Here is a 24,203-nt window from a genome sequence, read left to right as displayed (position 1 = left end):
TTCACAGGTCCGTGGCCTGTTCTAAAAATGGGCTGCAACACACGCTGGCTTTATCCAGTCCTCTGAAAACTTTAAAACGAGCTGTCTACTCAGCAGCAAGGCTGCCTCACGAAGGGTTTTCAATTTCACTTTTATGGAATTTGATTTCTGTCAGCCTGTAATATGTCACCCGTATTGTCCACACCATCAATTCTCCGACAGCTTTATAAACTGTTATTTAAGCTACACTCAGCTCTTGTATTAGGCCGTGAAAAATACAATCGAGATTGGACTGGAGTCTTGAAAGTGCACTAAGCTTACGGTTTGCAGGACACATCCAGCACCAAACAAAACTGTCTTAGTGAAAGTTGCTCACAAAAGGCATGTTTTGTAATGCTTACAGAGAAGGTTACATCCAGCGGTCAGAGGCAGAGCCACACAGAGTAACTTGCTTAAACCGTTGATGTGATGTCATACAAATACTTTATAAATATTTCTAGTGTACTGGTGGGGTCATTGTTACTATTTTAACAGCAGTTTCATTAAAAGCTGTATGCATGGATCAGCGAAACTAGGCCTGTTGTAGGACTGTGCACTACTGAGAAGCCAGGGGATGACAGCCCTCAGTTTACAGCCCAGGATTACACCACACCACACAGGAGAAAGTCACGTAGCCTTCTCCTCACTCGCTCTGGAAAAACTCCCGACTGGAAACACCAACAGTCTCGTAGTAGAAAACGCAGACTGGTCCGCTAATTATCCCCAGCTGTGGCCGCGACCTGCCAGTGTTTGGATTTAACGAGTGACCCTGTTAACTGCCGACTTTATGTGTTTAAATTTTATCCTGCTGTCCCCCTTACAAAGTATTTAGCAAAAACAAAAAAAAAAATGGAGATAAGGCCGCATACCGCACTGTTGAGCCACCCTATTTCACCACACAGGAAATTCCTTCACCGTGAAAACCCTAAGTGGAAACAAAATTTGTGGTACAAACATTTGTATTCTAGAGTTATCTTACCAGTCAATCCATTGTCACACTGACAGGTGTACGTTAACAGCAATTACTTTGGGTTCTGTGACACTAATAGACTAAAAGGACCAGTGTGTAAGATTTAGTGGCATCCAAGTTTCAGACTGCAATTAACTGAACACTGCTGGTGTCTGTATTTGATGACCTGGGAATGAGAACAGGCTGTGTAAGAGAAACTAAGGTGGCTGTGAAACTTGCAAAAAACGGGCAATCTATCTACAGCCAGTGTTTAGTTTGTCCATTCTATGCTACTGTAGAAACATGGCGGTTCAACGGGGCGGACTCCATCGAACCTGCAGCGTCTGTAGAGGGGGGTCCGGACTACCTTGCTTATCCTGCTGCCACCGCGACCCCCCACCCAGATAAGCAGCAGAAACAGGATAGATGTGTGGTTATGGGGAATGCATATGAGGAGTCAAAGCTAGAGGACGCTCTCATACTCTCACATACAGTATTTGGGTGGGTCATGGTTTTTCCAGTAAATTACAGCAACACTGAACAAGGAGTCAAGTCAGGTAACATTGTCATTTCAAAGATATTTAAAGTGTGTCTGTTACTAGAGGTAGTTTAAAACAGCCTAGGGTGCGTGTCATTCTCCCTTCTGTGTTCAAGCAGCCATAGGCCAAACCAATAACCAGTTCCCTGGCAGTGTTCATCACTTCAGATATGCTACAATAGTCAGTGAGACTCAGAGACTATGAGATTTAAACATAACATCCTGTCAGTGTTTGAGCCCCACAATAATGTGTGCGTATAGTTTTGTTGACATATTGCCTTTTGTTTTCTTTTAGATTACTTCATGACCTTAAACAATTGACTGAGTGCTTTCATTTTTACACCATGAACGACCTATGAGCCACTGTGGTTTTCAAAATAAACGAAAAGGAAATTCAATCTTATGTTTTCCCCACTGTACCAAAATCATACTGAACAGTGACCCCACAACAGCACTGATCCATAAATTATGTGTACTGTTACACACCTGGTATCAAGAGAGTTGGTGGTAAAATGTGTCAAGTTTAATTTATGCTCTTTGCTATGGTAGGGGTTTGCCCTCTTTCTACACTTATCCCATCAAGGCAGAAACAGCATATCTGACATTATATCAGCAACTTTTGTTTTGGTTTCTCCACTGAGAAACGAATAAAAAGGAGATAAATTCAAAGAGGTTTTCCATACAGATAACCTGATGAAAATAACTTTTAACTTTAAAAACTTTTAACTACATTTCCACAGCCCGTTTCTGATAGGAATGCTCTCATTTCACATTTGCTTATACAAAAATGTCAATTTAAACTAGTTGACTAGTCCAAAAGTAATTAAAGAAAGTAGGTACACAAACTGCACACACACAGCCAGGCTTCACAAGTTAGTTACTTACCCCAGTATATATATATATATATATATATATATATATATATATATATATGTAACGCACATGTGACGCGGGGGCAGTTTGTTATATTATCGGCATTTACTCGTTAGTAAACATGTTGGAATACCACTGAAATTGGCAACATACGGACACTAACTTGCTGCTGGATAACTCTGAATGATTATGAAGAAAATGAAGACGCTGTTCGTATTAGACGAAGAGAGAGAGATCTCTCTCATGGCTGCTTGACTGTTGTGGGATAACGTGATACAAGATGCCTTTTGAGTTTTTATTTGATATGTTCTCCACCTCTGGCTGGATTGTCTACTTTTTCTAGATGACATGACATTGGTGATTAGGTATGTCACGAGAACTGATACTTCAGTACCAAGTCGATGCCAACGAAAACACTACGGTACTTGTGTTTCTATAGTAACGTAAGTACTGGGGAATTCTTTCTGATCTAATGGGGCACATCCTGTACACACTACCCTGCAGAGAAACACAGAGACATACGCTTTATGGTGAAGAAACAGGGTTTATTTTACCAGCACTGACCAGGTAAAGCAACAGTGAATAGCAGTGAATGCATCAGCTGGTGCCATGTTGGTTTCGATCGTTTTGAGCGGCTACGTCATTAATAATGAGCCTGAGAGAGAGGGAGAGAGAGAGAGAGAGAGAGAGAGAGAGAGAGAGAGCAAGAGCGAGAGAGCGACAGACCAGAGTAGGTGTTTGTGAAAAAGAGTAATAATAAGTAAATAAGAAAACATCGATTAGAAAAGGGGCCACTCTTTTTTGTAATGTTCAAATGTCTTAATAAAAGGAGTGTATGTTAAAGTACATGTTTTTTTTTACCATGGTATCGAATTGGTATTGAGAATCATGAAATTTCACCGGTATTGGTATCGATGACTAGATTTCTGGTATCATTAAATGCCTATTGGTGATGATGTGAGGATTCAGGAAGCAGGTAGGCTAATGCTATTCTGTCAGTCAGCATATACACCGAGGCTGACAGCTGTTTTATATCACTAGTGATTGCTAGTTTATCAGTGCTTAACGTCGTCATAAATTTAAGATTTCATTTTATTTTCAACTCCAGTTCCACCTCCCTCTGAATAGTGCCATCACTAGCCGATTGGTGGTGTAAGGTTAGATGAGTAGAGAGTGAAACTGACTGCTAGAATCCCAAAGCAGACCACAGTAACCAAATGTTATGACTATAACTTCTAAAGTGGGACAAAGATGACCCAGCGGTGGCATTAGTGCAGTGACGAGGGGCTGCTTCCTGCTGGGTCTGCAGCCCTGGCTATTGGTGGATGGCTGCTTAAAGACGCAATTAACCAGCCTTGTACATGATAATTAGTTTAACCGACTTTTTGTGGTGCTGACTAGTGAAATTAGTAACGTCTAACCGACTAGTTGACTAATCATGCACATCCATAGTTTCTGAATGCATTTTCTTTAAAAAATATATTTTTGGGGGCTTTTATTGCCTTTAATTGATAGTGATAGCTGTGGCATGTGTTTCTCAAACCTTTCACACCACCACCCACCTTACAATATATTAGACTGGGGCACCTGCTCACCTGGTAGAGCTGGCACCCCATTTACCAAGGCTGAGTCCTTGCTGCAGCGACCATGGGTTCCACTATTGTTCACTATTAAAGGCAAAAAAAAAGCCCCAAAAGATATTTAAAAAGAAAATATTGTATGTTATTGTATTGCTGACTGTTCTAAATGGAACTGGTTTAAGAAACAGAGCTAATTTGGTGGAAAGGGGTACTCCTGGCCCACACTTCTCTTCCTGAAACTAAAACAATGAAACATAGTATTTCAATAGAAGGGCTATTATAGGTTTTAAAATGTATTTATTTAATAAAGATTAGACTCCACCACAGGCAGCTCACGTATTGTACCATCGTTTGAGTACCAGTAGAATGAGTTATAAGAAAGATAGATATTAATTGTAATTTCCTTGAGGCGATTGTTGCTAAACACATACGATACTTTCTCTGAACTCAGTGGCTAACTTGCTGACTCCTGGGGGGTTTCCTTACCTCCCTGAGAGGGCCTGTCTTCTTATCTGGCACCATCTCCTGTCTGGAAGCACCACACCACCCTTATATTATCATCCTCCACCTGCATGACAGCCAAGCACCACTGAGTGCACAGGAGAGGAGAGGAGAGGAGAGGAGAAGGCAGATGCCCTTACACTGATAAAGACCACAGTGTTTACTTGTGGGTTTTGATTTAGTAGCGGGAAGAGCTGAAGACCTTTAGATAACTATATTGTGACAATCGCTATAGTTAGATTAATGGTTTAAAAGACGTTCATATTTTACTGCACATTTTGCAGTTGAGAATGACATTTGCACAATTCAAAGAGCGGCGGAGGAAAATAAACTACTAATGCTTGCAGATTACATTTAGCAAGATGTTATATTTTGTGTAGCAATAAATGAGGAATTTGAGATTTTGCAAGAAGGTGGTAAATCTACAATGCTTCTGTAATAAAATAGAAAGATAGAACTGATAAAAATAAGCGTAAAATTTTGCTATAAACAAATGCACATTATGGCTCTCTCTATTGTAAACTGATGTGACACAATAACTCAACTTGTCGAGGATATTTATAAACAAACAACTGTGCATCAGGCACAGCACTGTGACCAGCATGAGGCTCTACAAGAGCGATACAACTAAAAATGTTAAAATTTAATAATATTTGTTTTATTGATATCATTTTCTAAAAAGATGTTTCACCAGATGTTATGATGAAGAAACGAGCACCACCTTTAGCAACCAACTCAAAAGGAAAGTCAATGAGAAAAGAAGCCACAGCCCGGCATGGTTTGACTGACAAGAGCTCTCTGGATAGTGCAGAAAGGCCGTGGCAGTAAGTGCTTCGCAGCAAATATGGAGACAAAATCAGAATTGAGTAACTCAAGGATAATCACTTCAGTTGGGGATGCTAAAATTGGAGTATAGCCCATTAAACTGTGGAGGTTTAGGACAGGTAAAGGAGACAGAGAAGACACAGGAGGAAAGCCTTTCTTTTTATCAGTGAACGTGTGATAATTATTCTATCAGATATCAGATAATAAAAAAACTATATCATTGCTTCTCTTGTCTCTAAAGAAATATTCCATCACTTTTTGTGTGATTATAACAATGAATTTCTCGTTACAAATTGTGTAACTCCGTGTTTGTGGCATCTTCAAAGAATCAGCTCTTCATGCAAATACAAAGAAAGTGGCCCCCTGAATTTGAATAACCGCGTAGCACGTAGCCCTCTCAACCTGACAACTTCACTGAAAATATCATAAATCACGAAGGAGGATGGCTAAATTATGCTAAAGAGTGCTAACTGATTAGCATTAATGTGCTCACTTTCTCCTTCGAGCGCTGGAGCATAGCGGTTTGTTCCTCTGCCGACAGACAATACCATTAACCTTTGCAATTTAGGCTCTGCTGTGTGCTGGGAGGTTAGCGGAGGCAATGACCCCAAAACTAGATGTTGCTATTGGGGGAACGTAGGGGGGGATAGGAGAGGGGAGAGCAGGGGTGGACAAATGTTCTTCATAAAAAACAAACCACCTCATCTGAGATCACTTTTGAGAGTTATAGATCTAATTTGCTTCCTGCACAAGCTCATCTCATTTGACACAATAGAGATACATTTAAGCATAAATCAGAGTGAATATATAGATGGTTGATTGAGGGAGGGAGTGTGTGTGTTGGTGGGATGTTAGGTACTGTCTCCCCGATGTGTCCTACGTTATAGTGTAAGTGCCGACATTAAAGCAGACACTCTCATCCATCTCTAAGGAAAACAAAGAAATAAAAGTTTATATAAATCACTACCAGAAGCAAAGACAATTTACTTCTAATGTCCACAAGGTTACCTACAAATGCATCAGGAGCAACCGCTTATGTTACATCACTGTCATATCAAAGTGACGCTTCCTCACAATTTTTGGTTTTTAATAAAATGCTCTTCTATTCAGAATTTCAAAAATGGGGCATCATAAACTTTTCATCACATTACTTTTATCTTTTTACAGTTTTATTCTGTAAGTCTTTTATTTTCTGTATCAGGACACATGCCTTTCATGCCTGAAATTATTATTCATCAGAAAATGTATCAATTTTGATTATCCATCGTTTAAAAGTAAAAAATTAATTTATAATAACTGTTACTTGCATCCCAAACTGTGTATAAATAGTCTTTTTTAGACATTTTTGCCATTGACAGCAGAGACAGATGGGAAACATGGAGAGAGAGTGAGGGGGTTCACATGCAAAGAAACTCAGATGGCAATCATTTTAATGTAAAGGTTTTGCAACGTCACTTCAGTGTATGGCTAGAAGTGTTGAAATGGTGAGAGTTAACTGGTATGCAGCATTAACAAGACGTATTTGGGTAAACTGTGAATGGACTATAACAGTTTCATACTTACACTGATAAGCTACCAGGTACAACAACAATTGTGTACTGTATGGAGAGCAGCGCTTTGCTAACGGGCTATTCGACAGTCATTGCTGAAGTTGTTGAGGCCCAGTTATCAATCAATGAAGCGGCATCTTCAGGTAACAAGCCTGCTACTCTAACTTTACAGAGGTGGATGAATACTCAAAATGACTTTTTTCTTTTCACAAAATCTTGCTAAACTCATTCCACCCTTCTCAAAATTCTACTTTCAACTCATCCAGCTGTGTGTTCACTGACTGACATGGGTTTCATATTATTGTGACAGTTACGTGATGAGGTAATAGACAGTAAGCCTTGCTCCTGCTGAGGTGATTCGTAGCCAAGCAGCTTATCTCATGTTTCTGTAGCATGAAGCAGCTAAGATGTGAAGTTCCTCCTCCAATACACATGATACACACACACACACACACACACACACACACACACACACACACACACACACACACACCAATCCATCTCTTCCTGCATGCCCAATATGTCTCTTTTAACACAGAGAAGACAGATTTTCTTGTGACTGGCTGAATCCTAAACCTTTCGGTGTAAGAGCTATAATCAGTATACATATTATAATGTGCCACCTCTCTGCGACAGGACTTATGATATTAAACACAAAGACAATAACAAAATTCAGCGTCGTACATACATTACTTCATACGGCAAGGACTATATTAGCAAACATGTCCCAGTGCTGGCTGGTAAGGGTAGTTAGGTGTGGGTTCAAATCTCTACCAATCAAACTTTCATTATGATGGGAGGGTTCTTACTGAGAACAGCTATGGAAAAGCAGGGTGGAAAAGTTGCAGAAATTCTGTATTCACTTTCTGTACATGTTTAGTTTTTATGTTAATACTGAGTTATATTTTTGTAAACTACTTTTTCATTTAAATGTAGTACTGTAAGCTGGTTTCGGTGTTTTATTGTCCCATAATCATGAACAACAATAGTTATTCAGAATTTTCTCTAGAAATTACATAAAATTAAATATTTTATTCAGTCAGGTATTAGATACAAAATGCAATATACTGACCTTGAAAAACCCAGAACAGTTTAGCCCCACATGAAGTTTGTGGTAACATTAACGCACAAACTTAAAGAGAGGAGAGGGGTGTTCACATGTACACTGTAGTGAAATACCTTTTATGAGACCTTAAAAAGGCCTCAAAGAGGAGTACAGCAGAATAGTTGTTGTCAGTCACCTGGTATTGCTGGTAGTTGTAAAGGTTGCCGTAGTAGGTGGAGTAGCGTGAAGGCTGGTAGAAGTTGTAATAGGAGGTTTCCAGCAGCAGGTCAGATGGTCCCTCAGCATGAGCCCGGGCACCAGCCGACGGGCTGGAGGATGGCGTAGAGCGACTCCCTGGTCAAACATTTACAGAGGACACAACACGTAAGACAAAGATCGGTTCAGATCCTAAAGTATGATGTTTGTGGCAGGATTTCAGTATTTTCAGATCATTATTACATTTGAAATATGGTTCTAAGGATTTATGCATTCATGTACAAGTTTTAGTTGTTTTTTAACCCGGATTAATAAGTCAATTTGTAAAACCAACCTTATTTTTATGAATTATGCAGCCAAACTGACTTTTAGGTTTTTATTTCCTCAGCAGAGTCTTTACTGACGCTGAAACGGAGGATTGAACAATGAAAACAATCGTCAATGAGATGTATTCAAGTTATACAGATCTAGGCTTGCAGTAGATCTTTTGATCTATCATTTAACAGGAAAAGCAGACATAATACTTGAACTTTACAAGCTCTTTCTGGTCATTCCACCCTTCACTCAAATTGCTATCAACAGCACCATCTGCAGGTGACAAGTGTTTTTGACATGAAATTAACAGACCTAACACAACACACCATCACAATACAGAACTTTGGGTTGTCCTATCAGGATGAATTTGACCATCAAATCATCATTACTCATTATCCGTTGTTCTTTCCTTATCAACAAGGCCACATTCTTCTCAGGCAGACCCTGAGCTTTTGGCCTTATACAATGAAGACACTGTGCACCACTGAAGCCAAAGATAATGACATTTGTTGACAGAGTGCACAACTCCTTTTTCCAGCTCAGTCTTTCCTCTCTGTAGCCAAGCCGCAAAGTTCAGTTTCACATAAACACACCAGAGCAAGACATGAGCAGCCTTGACCACAGTCATATTACAACTCCTAAAATTCACTATCAGGCTGACAAAGAACACGGTATCTTTGCTGCCTCCACACCACCGCCAAGAGATCAAGGATCCCCTTTCATGCTGCTGCCACCAAATAAACTTTTCATTTATTTTCAATGAAAGTGTCTTTTACTGATTGTTTCAACAGTGCTTATAAAAGTATTCTTATCCTGTGGACATTTTCGTGTTTTATTCTTTTACTGTGTTAATTACGAGTGGATTAAATTCAGTCGATTTGAGCCTGATTGACAGAAAAAGAAAATAACTCTTTCATATCAAAGTGAATTGATATACACAAAATAACAGAGAGATCAGAATTCAGCTTTAGTACAGTCATTTAAATTTTGATGTGAAACTGTCAATGTTAATATAATCTATAGAAAGCCAACTGATAAAAACAATACTCTGAATTTCTTCTCAAAGTTTGTTCATAAGTCTAAAGCCTAAACATAATTATTTCATTATCACATAAGATAAGGGAAATCACCACCACTAAGATGTTAGAACAATTATGTTATATTATACTGTTATGTTGTGTGTGTATCAAAACAAACCCTGAAACAAATTATGGAGACAATTGATATTTAAAAAAGGACTAATGCCTAAATATATGAGCTGTGACTTTTGCATGTTTGCAATCATGGCCATACCCACTATACTTTATTTATAAAGATTCTGGCATCACCAAATAATTTTTCCATACTTTGTGGAGCTGGTATTCAGAAACAGTGACTCACATGTATGGCTGCATAATCAGCTGCTACATTAGTGTAAAACATGACAGTAAGTGGCAATATGTCACCTGTGACAGGAAGAGAAGAAGTGGAGGTACTGGTAGGAGTTGGGGATTGACCCTCCACAGAGAACAAGCAGTCTGCTCCGGCTTCATTCTTCACCATCACCTCAGGACCGGACAGAGCCACCGGACTACAAATCCCAAGCTCCTCCTCCTGAGCCTGCTGCCGTCTCAGGGCAACCTGGAGAGGGGAGAGGAAATAAAACAAAACATTATCTAGGGACTTCACAGAATAAACTCGCTTGATAATGCAAAGATATAGCTAAAAAATAATAATATAATAATAAGCCGTCTGTTTAGTCTAATTTTTGTGTTTAGCCTTAAATGTGTTATAATACAGTCCACACACAATAGGACTGATGCCATATTCATAGTCATGTTATTGCTGTGTCTACACTGCAGATTAAAATGTATTAATTATCAATGTGAAACTAAAATATATATTGAAGTTAATACTTACAGTAACAAAATGCTCAGTCCGCCTACAGATAGTTTATATCTATTTGAAACAACCCCCTTAATTAGTTGAGATTATTGAGATACCATTATTGTTTGCTTAAGTTTAGGCACAAAAATAATACTCTAAACTATTTGTAAACGGGACTATCCAAATAAAGTGTTACCATACTTATTTGCAGCCATACCAATACCAGACATAAATGTACAAGCTCTACTTTAACTTGTATTACCAATGTACAGCTTATTGCCAGACCCCATTATTGTATGTACTGTTAAAGTTAGGTCTAGAGCTGAAACCATTCATCAATTACTTCATTGACAGTCAATTTATCAGCAAATATGTTAAGTTATTGATTAAACATGTTTTAAACCATCCACATAGGATACCAGCTTCTTAAATTTGAGAATGTACCGCTTTCATCTATCTCACCTCATTGTAAATTCAGTGTTTAATCAGTTAATTAAAAACATTTTTAGATTAAAGGATGATGAAAATAATCCACATCTTTAGATAAAGATTGAGTTTAAAATGTGTTTTTTTTAGTTTGTTCTGTGGCTGATGTAACTGTGCTGCTGTCAAATTTCTATCTATCTGACTATCTGTCTATCTATCTGTGTGTTTATTTATCTGTCTGTCTATTTATCTGTGTGTTTATTTATCTGTCTGTCTATTTATCTGTGTGTTTGCTTGATAATACTGTTTTAAAATGTAACTTAGTGTTACTTAATCTCAAAACATACGGTAATTATCAATGAATCATCATTCATTCATTATCAAAAAATCCATAAAATGTTCCTTCAGGCTACAAAGTACAATGTTACAAAGTAAATTACCACAGAATATGTTAATAAAACTCTATATACTGTAGCCTACCTGTACGATTATTTATATTTATAAACAAGCATGCTGTCAGCAACAAGTGTAGCAATAAGCTAGCTAGCTTTGGCACGTTAGTACACAAATTAAAAAAAACAACTCAAGTAAACTTGTCCACAGCGGTTAAAAAGTATACAAACATAATCAAAAAATATTTATCTAAACAATTTCAAGTTGCATTTCCTGTTCCAGCCCGCAGAAACACTTTGTTTTCAGCGTTAACCTGCTCGTTGCAGAAGCAAATATTTTCCGCTCAAGCTAGCCGCGCTAACCAGTAAAGTAACGGTCAACGGTTACCTGGGCCGCCATGACTCTCTGCCGCTCAGCTATCAGTTTACATTTGGGACACTGACAGTCCCTCCAGTTGCAAAAGCGCTTGTGTCCCTTCAGAGGAGACACATAGCCGTGGTTCCTACAGCGGGAGCACTTGGGCATCCTGGGGGGTTTCTGGCCTTTGGACGGGGACAGAGGTCCGGTGGACTCTGGCACCTGCTTGCTCTGCTTGTCCTTGCTCATGGCTGCTGGAAATAAAACTGCAACACAAGTCTGGTGCACTAACTGGTAGACGACAGCGGTCAGACTTTAGCTACTATGTTAGAGTTTGTCCCAGCAGGCTCGGCTGGTTAAAGCTCGCAGTGGTGCCAGGCTGGAGGCTATAAGGTCACCGTCCTGCCCCGCCCTGCCGCTGCTGCTGCTGCTGCTGCTGCTGCTGCTGCTGCGACTTGTGGGAGGAAACGAGCTGGAAGCGGGGGAGAGAACTGGCAGAGCAGTGGCATGCACCCACTCTCAGTTACACTTAGGTAAAAGTATTGGCGTCAAAAATATACTTGAAATATTAAAAATAAAAGTTCTCATCATGCAGAATGGCTCGTTTCAGATGTTATATTATTGGATTATTTAATGCATTAATGTGTGCATCACTTTAATGTTGAAGCTGGAGCTAATCTGAACTACTTTATCTACTGGGTAGCTTGTGAATTTGTCTTCTGGGATCAATAAAGTCTTATCTTAATCTATAGGCTAATATTACATCCTAATTTATGTTGATTATATTTTGTATTGTTAATCTGAATCAGCAAAGTAACTAAATATTGTAAAGTAAAAAGTACAATATTACAAACATGAACATAGAGATAAATCTCTTGTGAGCTCTGAATTCTCAATCTGAAACCTCGCAGACTTTTTCTAGTTAAAACTAAAAGTCCCTTTAGCTCAAGATTTGAGATCAATCACAGCACACACCACATTCTCTATTTTTAGAGACCTTACCTAAGCAGGTCTGTGCATCAGCTGGGTTATGTTTATGTTTATTTCATTTAAGAATAGACAATGCACATCATCATATAAATTTGCCATACAGGCTGATGTTCATCTGCAGTCCCTGGCAGGTTAACGGCATATAAAAAACATCAAAAGAAAGTGTACAAGAGCACATAAGCAAAGGCAAATAATAAAAACAATCACATAACCACTACCACAGACCACTTTTTTACAATCTCCTCTGGTAGTAGCTCTAGATGATTTTGATTTTATCACAAACAATATTCACAAACCTACTATTAACAAAACTGGCAGACTGACATCCAACCATCCAGTGTTAAATGGCTTAACAGGAGTTAAAATGGTTGTAAACAACTTGCAAGTTTGACAAATGCTGAATAGGATGCTTGTAAATCTTTACAGATCCCATTAAATCTCATAGGATTTCTACGAGAGTTTATACAGCTAAATTACATTAGAGCTAACAAAGCCAAATTGAATTGTATCCAAAGATGAAAACACAATAACCTATGTGTGCAGCTGCTGAGATACATTCCTGACTAAATTACTTGGCGAAGAAATAATTTAATTAATTGGTTTGACTGAACTGTAACTGATGCTGTTAAATATCACTGTACCTCTGTACAGCAGCTTGTATTGTGTCTATTGTCCTCCATTTATAATAGCTTTCGGTATTACTGTGATACTCCCACTGGACTTGTGATTAGGCTGTAATATCTGAGTAGCATCTTACTAAAATATATTTACTGTAGCTCTTTTTTTTTTTCCATGACGGCTTATGTGCAACGTGGTTAATAATCTCTTATTAATTTAAAGGCTTGACAGAGCTGAAACTGAATTAACCTCCACACTGGTCAGTCAGTCAACCAAGTGGATTTATAGGCAGGGAGTGAAGTGAGGTGAAACACACAGGCACCCAATTAAAATCCCAATGCGGCCAAATGGAGGAGGGATGAAAAGTTACCAATTAAAAAGCAGGCATTTACACAGCGCTGAATCACCCGCTCCAGATAAATAACTGCTACACTTCACTGGCTGACGTCCTTGTGCTGTACGGTAACTGAAAGCAGGGTTACAACACTGAGTTTAATTGCCTCTACAGCATATGGTAATAATGATAGATTATAATACTGTAATAAAATATGTGATTTAAAACATTTAACCTTTCTATTAGTATAACTGCTCTGTGGGTCATCCAGTAACAGGCTGTAGTGTGAAGCAGCAGCGAGGTCAGTGTTCCAGATGGAAAGATGAGGTTGTTCATCCAGCAACAGCTGATATTTACTGGCGTGAAGGAAAATCTGGAAACAGAAAACTTGCACTACAAATTGTAGCATTTCCTACATGCACACTGTTCTGTGTCAGGCAAAGAAGGCATTTTTTCATGCAGTACTGGCTCACACCACCCAGGGGAGCCACTGAGTTAGGAATGATGACATGGGTAGAGGAGGGCTAGAGGTCATGGCCAGGCAGGTGAATCAATTTTACTGTGACAGATGAAAGGCTTGTGGAGGTGATTATGTTGCCTGTTCTGATAATATATATTTTCTTTAAATTTTGGATACCTTTAACACAAGCAACCAAGAACTGAAGTTACAAACAAGCCTTTAAACTGTAGCCTATGAAACGTTTGTTTGTTTGTGTGTTTTTAAGTGTGTTTGCATTATTTACTAGATATTTGATATTTTGTATTTAATAATTTCTTATTAATTTAGGAAAAATCATTTATCAGGCAATTGTATTAAATTATACTATATATATAAAATATATGTTGGCTATGTCTATTACATATGGAGTATGTAACGAAAGTAATTTCCACCTGGGATTATTAAAGTAACGTTATGTCTGATTCTGATTCTGTTTGTCAAATGGCCACATTAGTGGCTGTATCAGATTTAGGGATATTAAATTAACCTGAGAACACGAATCACTCAAAAATATGATCTAAAACACCGATCAAAGAATTTATAGTTTAAATACTCTAACTGTAATAAATATTTGTGCCAATATTTGTTTAAAGACAGATAAAAGTATCAGTGCCCAATCTGAACCGGAACCATGTGAAGACTGAAATGTATGGAGGAGTCCCTGAAGGCAGCATTGCCTAGCAACAACGTAACGTTAGTTTAGTGACTCCACAGGCTCTCAGCGTAAAGTTTTGGTCAACTTTTCTCATACACAATGCCGAAAAAGAAGGATAAGAAAAGCGGCGACAAACAAGACGAAGACAAGAAAACACAGAAAAAGGACCGTACCGCAACTCCTGCGGATAAACCCGCTCCTGTTGACAAAGAGAAGGATTTATACTTGATTCAAATACGATATTTGAACGAGCAGCTGGAGAGGTGAGGCTGTTTTACACGACAAAAAGCGACTGTCCGTTCAGGGTAATGAGTCAGTTTAACTTATTTTAATAGGAATAATGTGATAATATGTTTGTTTGTGCCGGTAAATGCTTTGTACATTGTTCTTTGTAACATTGTTAGCGTTTTTTCTTAAACTTTAAATCACCTCGGCGCAACTTGTAACGCTAACACTAACGTTACGTTACGTTACGTTATTTCCGTTGTAACGTTAACTTACTTTCGTCGCTGTTGTATACGATGCTAGCATGTCATTGTTATTACTTTGAAATTAGCTTCTTTATAAAAGTGAATACACCAGTATTGTAGACACGTAGCCATAACCACTGGTGGAAAGTACTTCCCAGTTTTGAGATATTTGTACTTTAACTTACTTGAGTTTCCATTTAATGTTACTTTATACTTCTACTCCACTCCTCTACTGCTTTCAGAGGGAAATACTTTTTACTCCACCACATTCATTTAATATCTATAGTTTCTAATGACTTTTCCGATTAAAAATGACAAACATGCAAAATTTATATAATACAAAGCATAGTTATGGATTAAAATTACAAAATAATATAACACATATGAATTACACTCACAGGGGCCATGTTTCTGCATTATGAGTACTTTTACTTGTACGTTTTTGAATGCAGGGCCTGTACCTGGAGTATTCTTCCATTTTTACTTAAGTAAAGACTCTGAATACTTTTACCACTGCACATAACTGAATTGAATCCATAATGATTTTAAAGCCTATAGAATGAGACAAATCACCTGCCCTGGTGGCCCCTGGGAAGAAAAAATGCTGTCGTCCCCCCATTTCTTTAGCGACCCACCCCAAATATAGGAAAATCTGAATTATCACAATCTTGAAGTGAGAGTAAGAAGAAGATACACATCACCATACTTATATGCACAACAAGAATCATTTTGTCCTTAACCCCTGCATGATTCTCTTCCTCCTCTTCCTCTTCCAGATATCAGCTGAAATGTGATCAACTAGAGAGGCAGAAGAAGGACTTAAACTCTCAGTGCAGCACACTGGAGAAGGAAAAGAAGGACATTGTTGACTATCTGAAACACTCGCTGCTGGAAAAGGAGGATGAGGTGGACGAGCTGACAGAGCGCCTGGAGAGTCAGCAGCAAGCTGCCGAGAAGGACAGAGATCTCCTCCAGCTGCAGCACGGTCAGCTGAGGCAAGAGCTTCAACAGCGGATTGAAGAACTCACTGCAGAAAACACCACACTGGGTGAGACTGTTTATCCCTGTGGGTTAAACCAGGGTTGAGTTCAGTGCTTACTGTGGCATGTTGAAGGTGCCATGAAATGGTTTTGAAATGGTGACTTTTGTTTTTGTTTGTTTGGTTTGATGTTTTTCCACAAAAATGAGACACAATTGAGAAAATAATCATTATCTAAAGAAATGTAAAGAATTCTTTTACACACTGAAAGGCCCAAACAAACTAATTGGCTGAGAGCTCAGTGAGGGGAACCACTGATGTTTAACTCTCTCCTCTCCTCTCCTCTCCTCTCCTCTCCTCTCCTCTCCTTCAAGTGGCAAGACTTGCTGGTCTGGAGGAGTTTCAGAAGCAGAAGGAGCAGCTGATGTCCAACATGGAGTCTCTGGAGAAGCAGCTGGCTGGTCAGAAAGAGGAACACAAAGCTGAAATTCACAGTCTGGAGATGAAGGCACTGCTGGAAAAGAACAGGTCGAGACTGCTGATTCACTGACAGCATTACATCTGCAATTATAGCAGTGTTTCCTCTAGCATTTTTTTTAGCAGCGGCGGCAGGCCCGTCCAAACACCATGATTTACTCTCTCACTCTCTCACTCTCCTTACTCCTGTTCCCTGTCAAAAGGTTGGAAAAAGAGATGCAGAGCCACATGGCGGCCATGACGGCAGAAGTGCAGCACCTGGTGAACCAGAAGGTCCCGGAGACGACCAGGTTGGCCCTTCAGGAGAACACAGAGGTTAAGGCTCTGTTCAGCCAGCTGTCAGAGCAGACGCAGGTCCTGGTGGTGGAGAACTCTGCCCTGCGGGGCCGTAAGTGTAAGCTCAGTGTCGATGTGGACATCCTGGAGCAAATGCTCAGCGAGACGTCCCGCCAGAGCTGTATCCGCAAGAGGGTAAGAGAAAGACCTCCTGGATGATAGAGCTTTACACCAATACACACACACATACATTACCTATCTATTCATCTATTATGGGCCCAATGGAGGATTGGATCTAGCCGGTGTTGCAGTTTTAGATTAGAGATAAATATCTTGATGTTATTTCACTCCAGTCACATAGAACTACATTTTTTGTGAGGACAGATCAGAATCTCATTCACTAAAAACATTTGACATCTTCCGTCCATCAGGTGGTGGAGCAGCTTACAGAAAAGTGTCAGCAGCTGCGGACGGAGCTGAATGACTGTAGGAAAGAACTTGAGCCGCTTCAGACCGAACACACAGGGGTCCTGGCCGAGATGGAGGCTCTCAGGTCAAAGTTTACTCTGTCTCTACTCTGTCCAAATTCACATTAATTTCAGTGTTAAGAGCTATTACAAAGACTAGCTCAAAATGAAAATACACAAAATTTCTGTAAAAAACAAAACAAATAAAACAACAAAGGAAAAAATAAATACACTTTTTTTTATCTTAAACTGACAGATACAAACTAAAATCAATAGTTTACAAGCTAATTGACTCGTGAGTAATTGTGTCACAAAATACCAATTAATTAGACTTTGTTGCACACACAAACACTACGAACAACAAACGCCTAGAACATACAGGAACACTGAAGCATGCTCTTAACTAAAAAGATGAATTGGTCTTAATACAATGCATCTGACTGCAGCTCTGACCATTAAAATATCCAGCAGGTGACACTGAAACAGAACCAAAATATATATATAGTAATTTAGTTTTTAACTGAACGTTTTGACAAAAGACCCTTTAGTATCTTACCCTTTTAAATAAAATTTAAAAATAAAAATGTAGTCAAATTAAACATACAAAATGATGGTAGATGAACTGAGAGACCTTTTGATGTACAGTCAGATACACCCTGAATGCAGCGTCACTGTCAGTGTTGTGTTTTCAGGCAGGACCGGGTCTCTCTGTCTGAGCAGTGCAGTAAAAACAGAGCCAAGGTGAGTCGGCTGGAGGCGGAGCTACAGGAGGAAAGAAAGAGGAAGAACCGGATGAAGAGCATCATGAATGACGCAGCCATCACTCTCAGACAAGCCCTAATGGTAAACCAGAAAGTCCTGATGCTTTGTTAATCGTATATATTATTGAGGAGTCTTATGACAGTGCATCATAGTGCCGTTAATATGTACAACTGTGAATTTACCGCTTGCAGATTGAAATTAAATTATGTCCTAGCAAAGTGTAAGGTTCACACCACTGTTAATTAGGTAGAATGATGCACTGAGCAATATAAGCAATTAGCAACATTACATAGTAACATGAAAAACACACACTGATTTTTGTCTAAAGCAATGAGATTGTTTCAGCCCTGATGCTGGCTCTGCCCCCTGCAGGAGGCAGCGGCCGAGCAGGACCTGGATGTGGACGTCCATTGGAAGCCGCTGATGCAGAGGCTGCTGGTGGCCTTGGACAGGCCCACACTCACTAACTCTACCACAGAGACCGACCAGCTGAATGAGCTGAAGACCTATGACGCTGCAGCAGCCAGGTTATAAAATCTCTCTCTCTCTGGATAATGTCTGTTGTTTTTAAGGTCTGTGAGTGGCTGTTTGTGAATCACATTTTGAGACTGCAATATCCATCAACTACATGTAGAAAAATCTATGACTTTAATATGCTCGATGGCATGTTTAAGCGTATTTCTTTTGGATACATTTTGATGAGCCAATCACAACAAAGAAATAACACTTTTCAAATCACTGAGCTCTGCTGCTTTGTCAACACCATCCATTCCTGTGTCTTTACAGAGCAAGGACCCTTAATCCATCTTTGAGTCTCCAGTTCGTGCTGCCCTACAACAGGCCAGGCGATCTCGGCCTTGAACCCCGTCCCACACTGAAACACAAACACATGCTCTCCAGGACGGGAGCTGGGTCCAGCAGCACCCATGTGCCTCTGCACAGGTTTGTTTTGGATCTCGGAATTCACCTACTGGATCTGTAGGAAGTCCTGCGTCACACGCTTTAATGTAACTCTACTAACATATTGTACTTCTGTTCTTTTCCATCCCTCAGGAAATCCTCCGGTCAGAAAACAGCTGGCTCCATTAACCCGACTGATTCAACTGTCAAACATTTCAACTCCAGAACCTCTTTCACTAAACTCAAATAACTTACAAAACTCATATACTGTTAGAGAAAACCCTTCATATAGAGAGAAGATCCAATCTCTTGATAACTCCATTTACCTTCTGTCCTTTGCAAAGTGCTCAAATTCATATTTATTTTGTGCTATAAAAGTCTTACAAAGATACAAATAGCGATACATGAAAAATGAGTATATAAATAATAAGTATAAAAGAGTCATTGAGGAGTCAATAAACTCCATTTGTCTGTTATAATACTAAATGACATTTGGTAACCTTAGCCACCAGAGGCTATTGGTCATACCAAGTAGCGGAAAAACCCCATAGGGTTCAATGGTTTCAAGACTTCATTAATCAAAGAATGACTGCGCCATTTCTTTCTTCAAAAAGTCCCATTGTCTCCCTTAAAGACAGTGGTGGAAGAAGTACTCAGGTCATTTAGTAGCAAGTGTAGAAATACTCTGTTACAAGTCCTGCAATCAAAATAGTACAAAAGTATTAGCATCAAGTTATACCTAAAGTACCAAAAGTATGCATTATGCATAACGGCCATTTCAGAATTTATATTACATTAATGGATTATTGATGCATCATGTGTATATTATATGTCTAAATGTCACTTCAATGTTGACAGTGGTAAAAGTGGAGCTTATTTTAGCTACTCTATATATTGCTGGATAGTTTGTGAATTTTCACTGGGGATCCAAAAAATCTATAATACATCATAATTTACTTGTTGATTATATTTTATATTATTATGAATCTGTGAAAAAAGTTGTGCAAAACCATTGACTTTTTGATTTTTAAATAAAAATATGCCATCCATTAATTTGTTAGAATTTTCTTCAGGTAGTAAAAGTGTAAGTAAACTGGGTATTATGTAAGGTTGTAACTGGTTCTTGTGGGACATGTTGAGACATGTTGTCTCCGGGTGAAATACTACATTTATATTATTTTTTTTTATTGCCATCGTTTCTTATAAACACAAAGATGAATATACAGCTGGGAGCATGCTGGTAATGTAAGAATGTGTCTCCCATCACCTAAGATGTGCTTAATAATAATAATAATAATAATAATAATAGATAACCTCATTGTGAGAGACCATATGATCTGTGTGTACCTTGCATGTCTTATAAGAAAGGTCTTCTGGTGTAAATGAGTTAAGCGTATGGGGGTTTGGATCCTAACACTCTTTATTTCCATAGAAGATCACACAACTGGAAAGACTGGTCCTCAGTGCAGTTTAATTTCCCTTAAATGTAATGCTCAGTTAACTAAGCTTTGTGGGTCGTCAAAGAAGACACAGATCTATATGCTTTAATTGATGTTTATTGTTATATGGCAAAGTCTCAGGCACTTCAATTCTCATTTGAGGATGAAAGTCAGTACCTTGATGAATACTAGAGGAGACAGACAGCTTATATTACACATGAAGACAGAGAGAAAGAAACTGGACACAAAGACAAAAAAGGAGAATAACTAAACTCTAATGACCACCGTATGTACAATGAAATACATATATCTGCATTAAAAACTATACTTTGATAAATATATAACTTCATGGGTCGTTAAGTAGTAATAGGAAATATTCAAAATACTGTGATTCTTCTTTTTAAATAGATACAAAGGATTTGTATAAAAGTACAATTTCTCCAGTCTAGGTCACGTCTACCATTGATGCATTCATCCACATGAGTTGTACATGTACTGTAGAGCTGGGCGCACATGTATGAGACCGGGAAGTTGAGGCAAGCAATATATACAGGAAATATTTCCTCTAACATGTGGGTGGATTATTCTCCATCTGTCTCTTACTCTGACGCGCTCAAAAAAAAAAAAAAGAATCACAAATGAAGATGTTTTGGTGCTCTTGAATGATCAACATTGAGCTTTAGAAATAAAAAAAAAAGGTTGTCAAATTGTGAAAAATAAAAAAAATTAAATGAAAGAAAAGAAGGAACAAAAATGGCATTTAGTAGTTAAATTTGTGTCCATGTTGGTTTGCTGATTATTTGAGACGTTTCAGCCTGAATGTGATGGGACTTGAAGCACCAGCTGGTTACATTCATATTCAAAGGGCACTTTGGGCTCATCATGGAAGCAAAGTGTGCACATAAATAAAAAACACTTCCAGGAATCTCATTGGTTGGTTGGTGCTTGGGGTCAAGTCCCTCCATCCAGCTGTGGGTAAGGCATCGTTCAGCGTGAACCAATAGCAGCGCAGGGTTTGTGGGGAGCGGCGGGCCTCTAATCAAACATGCCCCTCCGAGTTGGACTTGGTGACGTCTTTCTGCCGAGTCGAGGGGTCCCCTAGAATACAGACAAACACAGATACGTGTGGACAGTTAATGGAAGATGTGACTTGAAAAGAAAGAACGGTGGTGGTTTGAATGGAGGGAGTGATGGGGACGTACCGGTGACTGGGCTTTGGAGAAGTTGACATGTGCATAAAGCAACACTGCAATGTCCTTGTGTCCTGCTTCCAGAGCGATGGACAGGGCATTGCTCTCATCCTGAAGGGAAGGGAAGAAGACGGTAAGGATCAAGAGACAAAAAGCAAGAGGAGAAAACAGCGAGAAATGCTGTCACAATGACCAAATTATTAATAACTATTCAAATTAAATTAAATGCATGAAATGTTTGGCATTCATGCATGACAACGAAAATAGTCGCTAGCTGTATGGTTTAATATATAACAAAACATCACATTTTATAAGCTCTTCATGTTTTTTATGCAAAAATTTAATTTCTAAAGAAACTAAAGCTGTCAAATAACTGTAGTGAAGTACAATATTACAGTACAGTACTTGAGTATTCCCAACCCCCCGTCATTACTCACGCTGTCACTCAGCGTGGCGTCACAGCCGGGTTGAGCCAGCAGCAGTTTGACGATCTCAACGTGTCCGTGTTCGCTGGCGCACATCAGTGCCGTGGAGCCCTCGTCGTCCTGGATGTTGACGTCGGCCCCGTGACCCAGCAGGGCCCGAACCATGTCCATCCTGCCATGGCTGACCGCCAGCATCAGCCCCGTCTGACCAGCCTGAAAAGGGGACAACCGCACATGTAGCTCGTTCAGGGTTAAGACTGGAGTTAGGATAGGCTTTTAAATAATCAATGCATACAATTAGAATCCTTAAAACTTTAGTAAAATCTTTCTGTTAAACATTTAACACACATCTCAGGGCAAGAGGCTGTCAGTTCCCCATGTAATAAATCCCACCCACAGCCTTGTTAATAATAAGAGATATAAAAAAAAAAAAAAGACACGTTATTGGTTGGGATCAAGATCATGTTGATAAATACTGTAACTATGTGACGTATATGTATCATTTGTTTTATAGAATTAAATTACAAAACAAAATCACAAATGATGTGTCTGACGCACACTGATTGACATTCAATGAGTTTACCACATTAAATTCTGGCAGGTAATCTTCACAGACCCAGACTTAAAATACAAATACAAACTATCTACTGTAAATATGAGCAAATAAAGGCTTCCGTTCAGTTCTACAGTGTTACACTAAATCTGTAAACGTTTCAAAAATCCAAATACTTACCTTTCTTTACCACTTGGTGTCACCAAAGTACAATTTTTCCAACTACAGTCAAAGTACATCTAAAATTAAACTGATAAAATATTTTGTCTTTAGACTTTCAACTGAGACTCAGTTTGTGTGCTTCTGATTTATTAATGAATCACAAAAAGACTAAAATAGCTAATCTGAAGCCATTTGAATAACTTTTTTTAATACATTACATCAGTCAAACAATCTTAATTTCTGCCTTTCGTTAGCTTTAACACAGTTACTTTATAGACCAAGAGTCAATCCTTCATTTCCCTGCTCACTGACAAATAAACCATGTGTGGTGCCCTGCTGCTGCCTTCTGACCTTTGACCTCCAGTCACTGACCTGGCTGGCTCGAGCATTGACGTCGCCCTTGCTGAAGAGCTCCTCAACAATACGCATGTCCTTGGGTGTCTCCACAGCGGCCAGTGCGGCCAGCATGATGGGTGTGTATCCCGCCTTGTTCTGCTGGTTCACGTTACACACATCTGAAACACACGCACGCGCACGCGCACACGCACACACACACAAACACACACACACACACACCATGTTTAAAGCTTTAGTCTGCAGTAACTTGATGGCAGACTTTTCCAGTGTGGGTGGTCTCAGTGGGAATCAAACCCTCATATACGATGGCTATCTGTGATTGACTTGTCACTGTCGCTGCCTGTCAGTCAACAACACACTAATGTACAACGACTTGTGCCATTTCTCCTTAGAACCAGGACGCATTGTCTGAACCTTCAAGAACTCATCCTGTTCTCTTTTCTGCAAGCTGCCTTTTCAGGCCCGAAGCCTTTCAAAGAGACAAGACATCAGAGCTTGGACAGGAGTGAAGGCGGCTATGAGAGTGGCTGCCCCGCCACTGAGGGGAGGGGGGGTCTAAGGAACTGGGACGGTGTGAGGACAAAGGCTACAATGGGGACAGGGGGGTGGATGTGCTGTCACAGGGCACAAGGACACAAAAGGCAGAGGAGACAAAAGGCTTTTAGAGGCGCGAGTGGCCGGGACCTCATCACAGTCTATTGAGCCTTCAGAGAGATTGCTGCAGCGCAGCGGTGGAGGAAGTATTCAGATCCTTTACTTAATTAAAAGTACTTAAACCACACTGTAAAAATACTTTACAACTAACAGTTGTGCATCGAAAAAGTTACTTAAGTAAAAGTATGCCGGTATAATCAGGAAAATACTATTATATCATTAGATGATTATTACTCATGCATTCATGTTGAAGCTCATATTGAACTATTCTGTTTGCTACTGCAACTAATGATTATTTTCATTATGGATTAAACTGCTGATTGTTTTGTTTGTAAAAATTCTGAAAATAGGGAAAATTTGCCGTCAATATCAACCAGCGCATAGTGACATCTTCACAATGTTTGTTTTGTCTAACCAAAAGTCCAAACCTGAAAATGATTTTAAAATATATTTGAATAATTAAAATAATTACAAGGAAAAGCAGCAAATTCCTTAAATTTGTGAAGCTGGAACCATGAAATGTTTTTACAAAATAGTACTAGTA

General features: G+C 39.2%; 3 protein-coding genes across 6 annotated transcripts in view; 1 reads left to right on the top strand and 2 right to left on the bottom strand.

The window, feature by feature from the left end:
• The window catches only part of dmrt1 (doublesex and mab-3 related transcription factor 1), a 32,178-nt gene extending 20,477 nt beyond the window's left edge, over positions 1 to 11,701 (bottom strand). The window contains 5 exon segments of the mRNA XM_051423025.1: positions 4,445 to 4,504; positions 4,506 to 4,526; positions 8,076 to 8,233; positions 9,856 to 10,030; positions 11,483 to 11,701. Coding sequence (XP_051278985.1) covers positions 4,445 to 4,504; positions 4,506 to 4,526; positions 8,076 to 8,233; positions 9,856 to 10,030; positions 11,483 to 11,701 — 633 coding nt within the window.
• A 2,893-nt stretch (positions 11,702 to 14,594) lies between these two features.
• On the top strand, positions 14,595 to 19,932 carry LOC127376289 (cilia- and flagella-associated protein 157-like). Its single transcript, XM_051423020.1, has 9 exons — positions 14,595 to 14,811; positions 15,795 to 16,066; positions 16,372 to 16,525; positions 16,678 to 16,945; positions 17,182 to 17,303; positions 17,910 to 18,060; positions 18,352 to 18,506; positions 18,766 to 18,921; positions 19,033 to 19,932. The coding sequence occupies exons 1-9, from the start codon at positions 14,648 to 14,650 to the stop codon at positions 19,127 to 19,129; spliced, it is 1,539 nt and encodes a 512-aa protein (XP_051278980.1). The 5' UTR covers positions 14,595 to 14,647; the 3' UTR covers positions 19,130 to 19,932.
• A 485-nt stretch (positions 19,933 to 20,417) lies between these two features.
• Positions 20,418 to 24,203, bottom strand: part of kank1a (KN motif and ankyrin repeat domains 1a) — a 54,076-nt gene continuing 50,290 nt past the window's right edge. For all 4 annotated transcript variants that reach the window (XM_051423014.1, XM_051423016.1, XM_051423015.1 and 1 more), the window contains 4 exons: positions 23,021 to 23,163; positions 21,946 to 22,146; positions 21,521 to 21,619; positions 20,418 to 21,416 (listed from right to left, as the gene is read on the bottom strand). In XM_051423014.1, the coding sequence (XP_051278974.1) occupies positions 21,354 to 21,416; positions 21,521 to 21,619; positions 21,946 to 22,146; positions 23,021 to 23,163 (506 nt within the window). In that variant the 3' untranslated portion in view covers positions 20,418 to 21,353. The remainder of the gene's footprint in view (positions 21,417 to 21,520; positions 21,620 to 21,945; positions 22,147 to 23,020; positions 23,164 to 24,203) is intronic.

This window comes from Dicentrarchus labrax, unplaced genomic scaffold (assembly GCF_905237075.1).
Source record: "Dicentrarchus labrax unplaced genomic scaffold, dlabrax2021, whole genome shotgun sequence".
Taxonomy (NCBI): Eukaryota; Metazoa; Chordata; class Actinopteri; family Moronidae; genus Dicentrarchus; species Dicentrarchus labrax.
The sequence above is the reverse complement of the archived record's forward strand: the minus strand, read 5'-3'. Positions and strand labels throughout refer to the sequence as shown.

What these genes read in the sequence shown, in the direction of transcription:
- LOC127376289 (XM_051423020.1), top strand. Translation starts at nt 14,648, where the DNA reads ATGCCGAAAAAGAAGGATAAGAAAAGCGGCGACAAACAAGACGAAGAC. An exon ending in TTGAACGAGCAGCTGGAGAG is followed by an intron (nt 14,812 to 15,794) that starts GTGAGGCTGTTT and finishes TTCCTCTTCCAG; the next exon opens with ATATCAGCTGAAATGTGATC. An exon ending in AGAGCTGTATCCGCAAGAGG is followed by an intron (nt 16,946 to 17,181) that starts GTAAGAGAAAGA and finishes TCCGTCCATCAG; the next exon opens with GTGGTGGAGCAGCTTACAGA.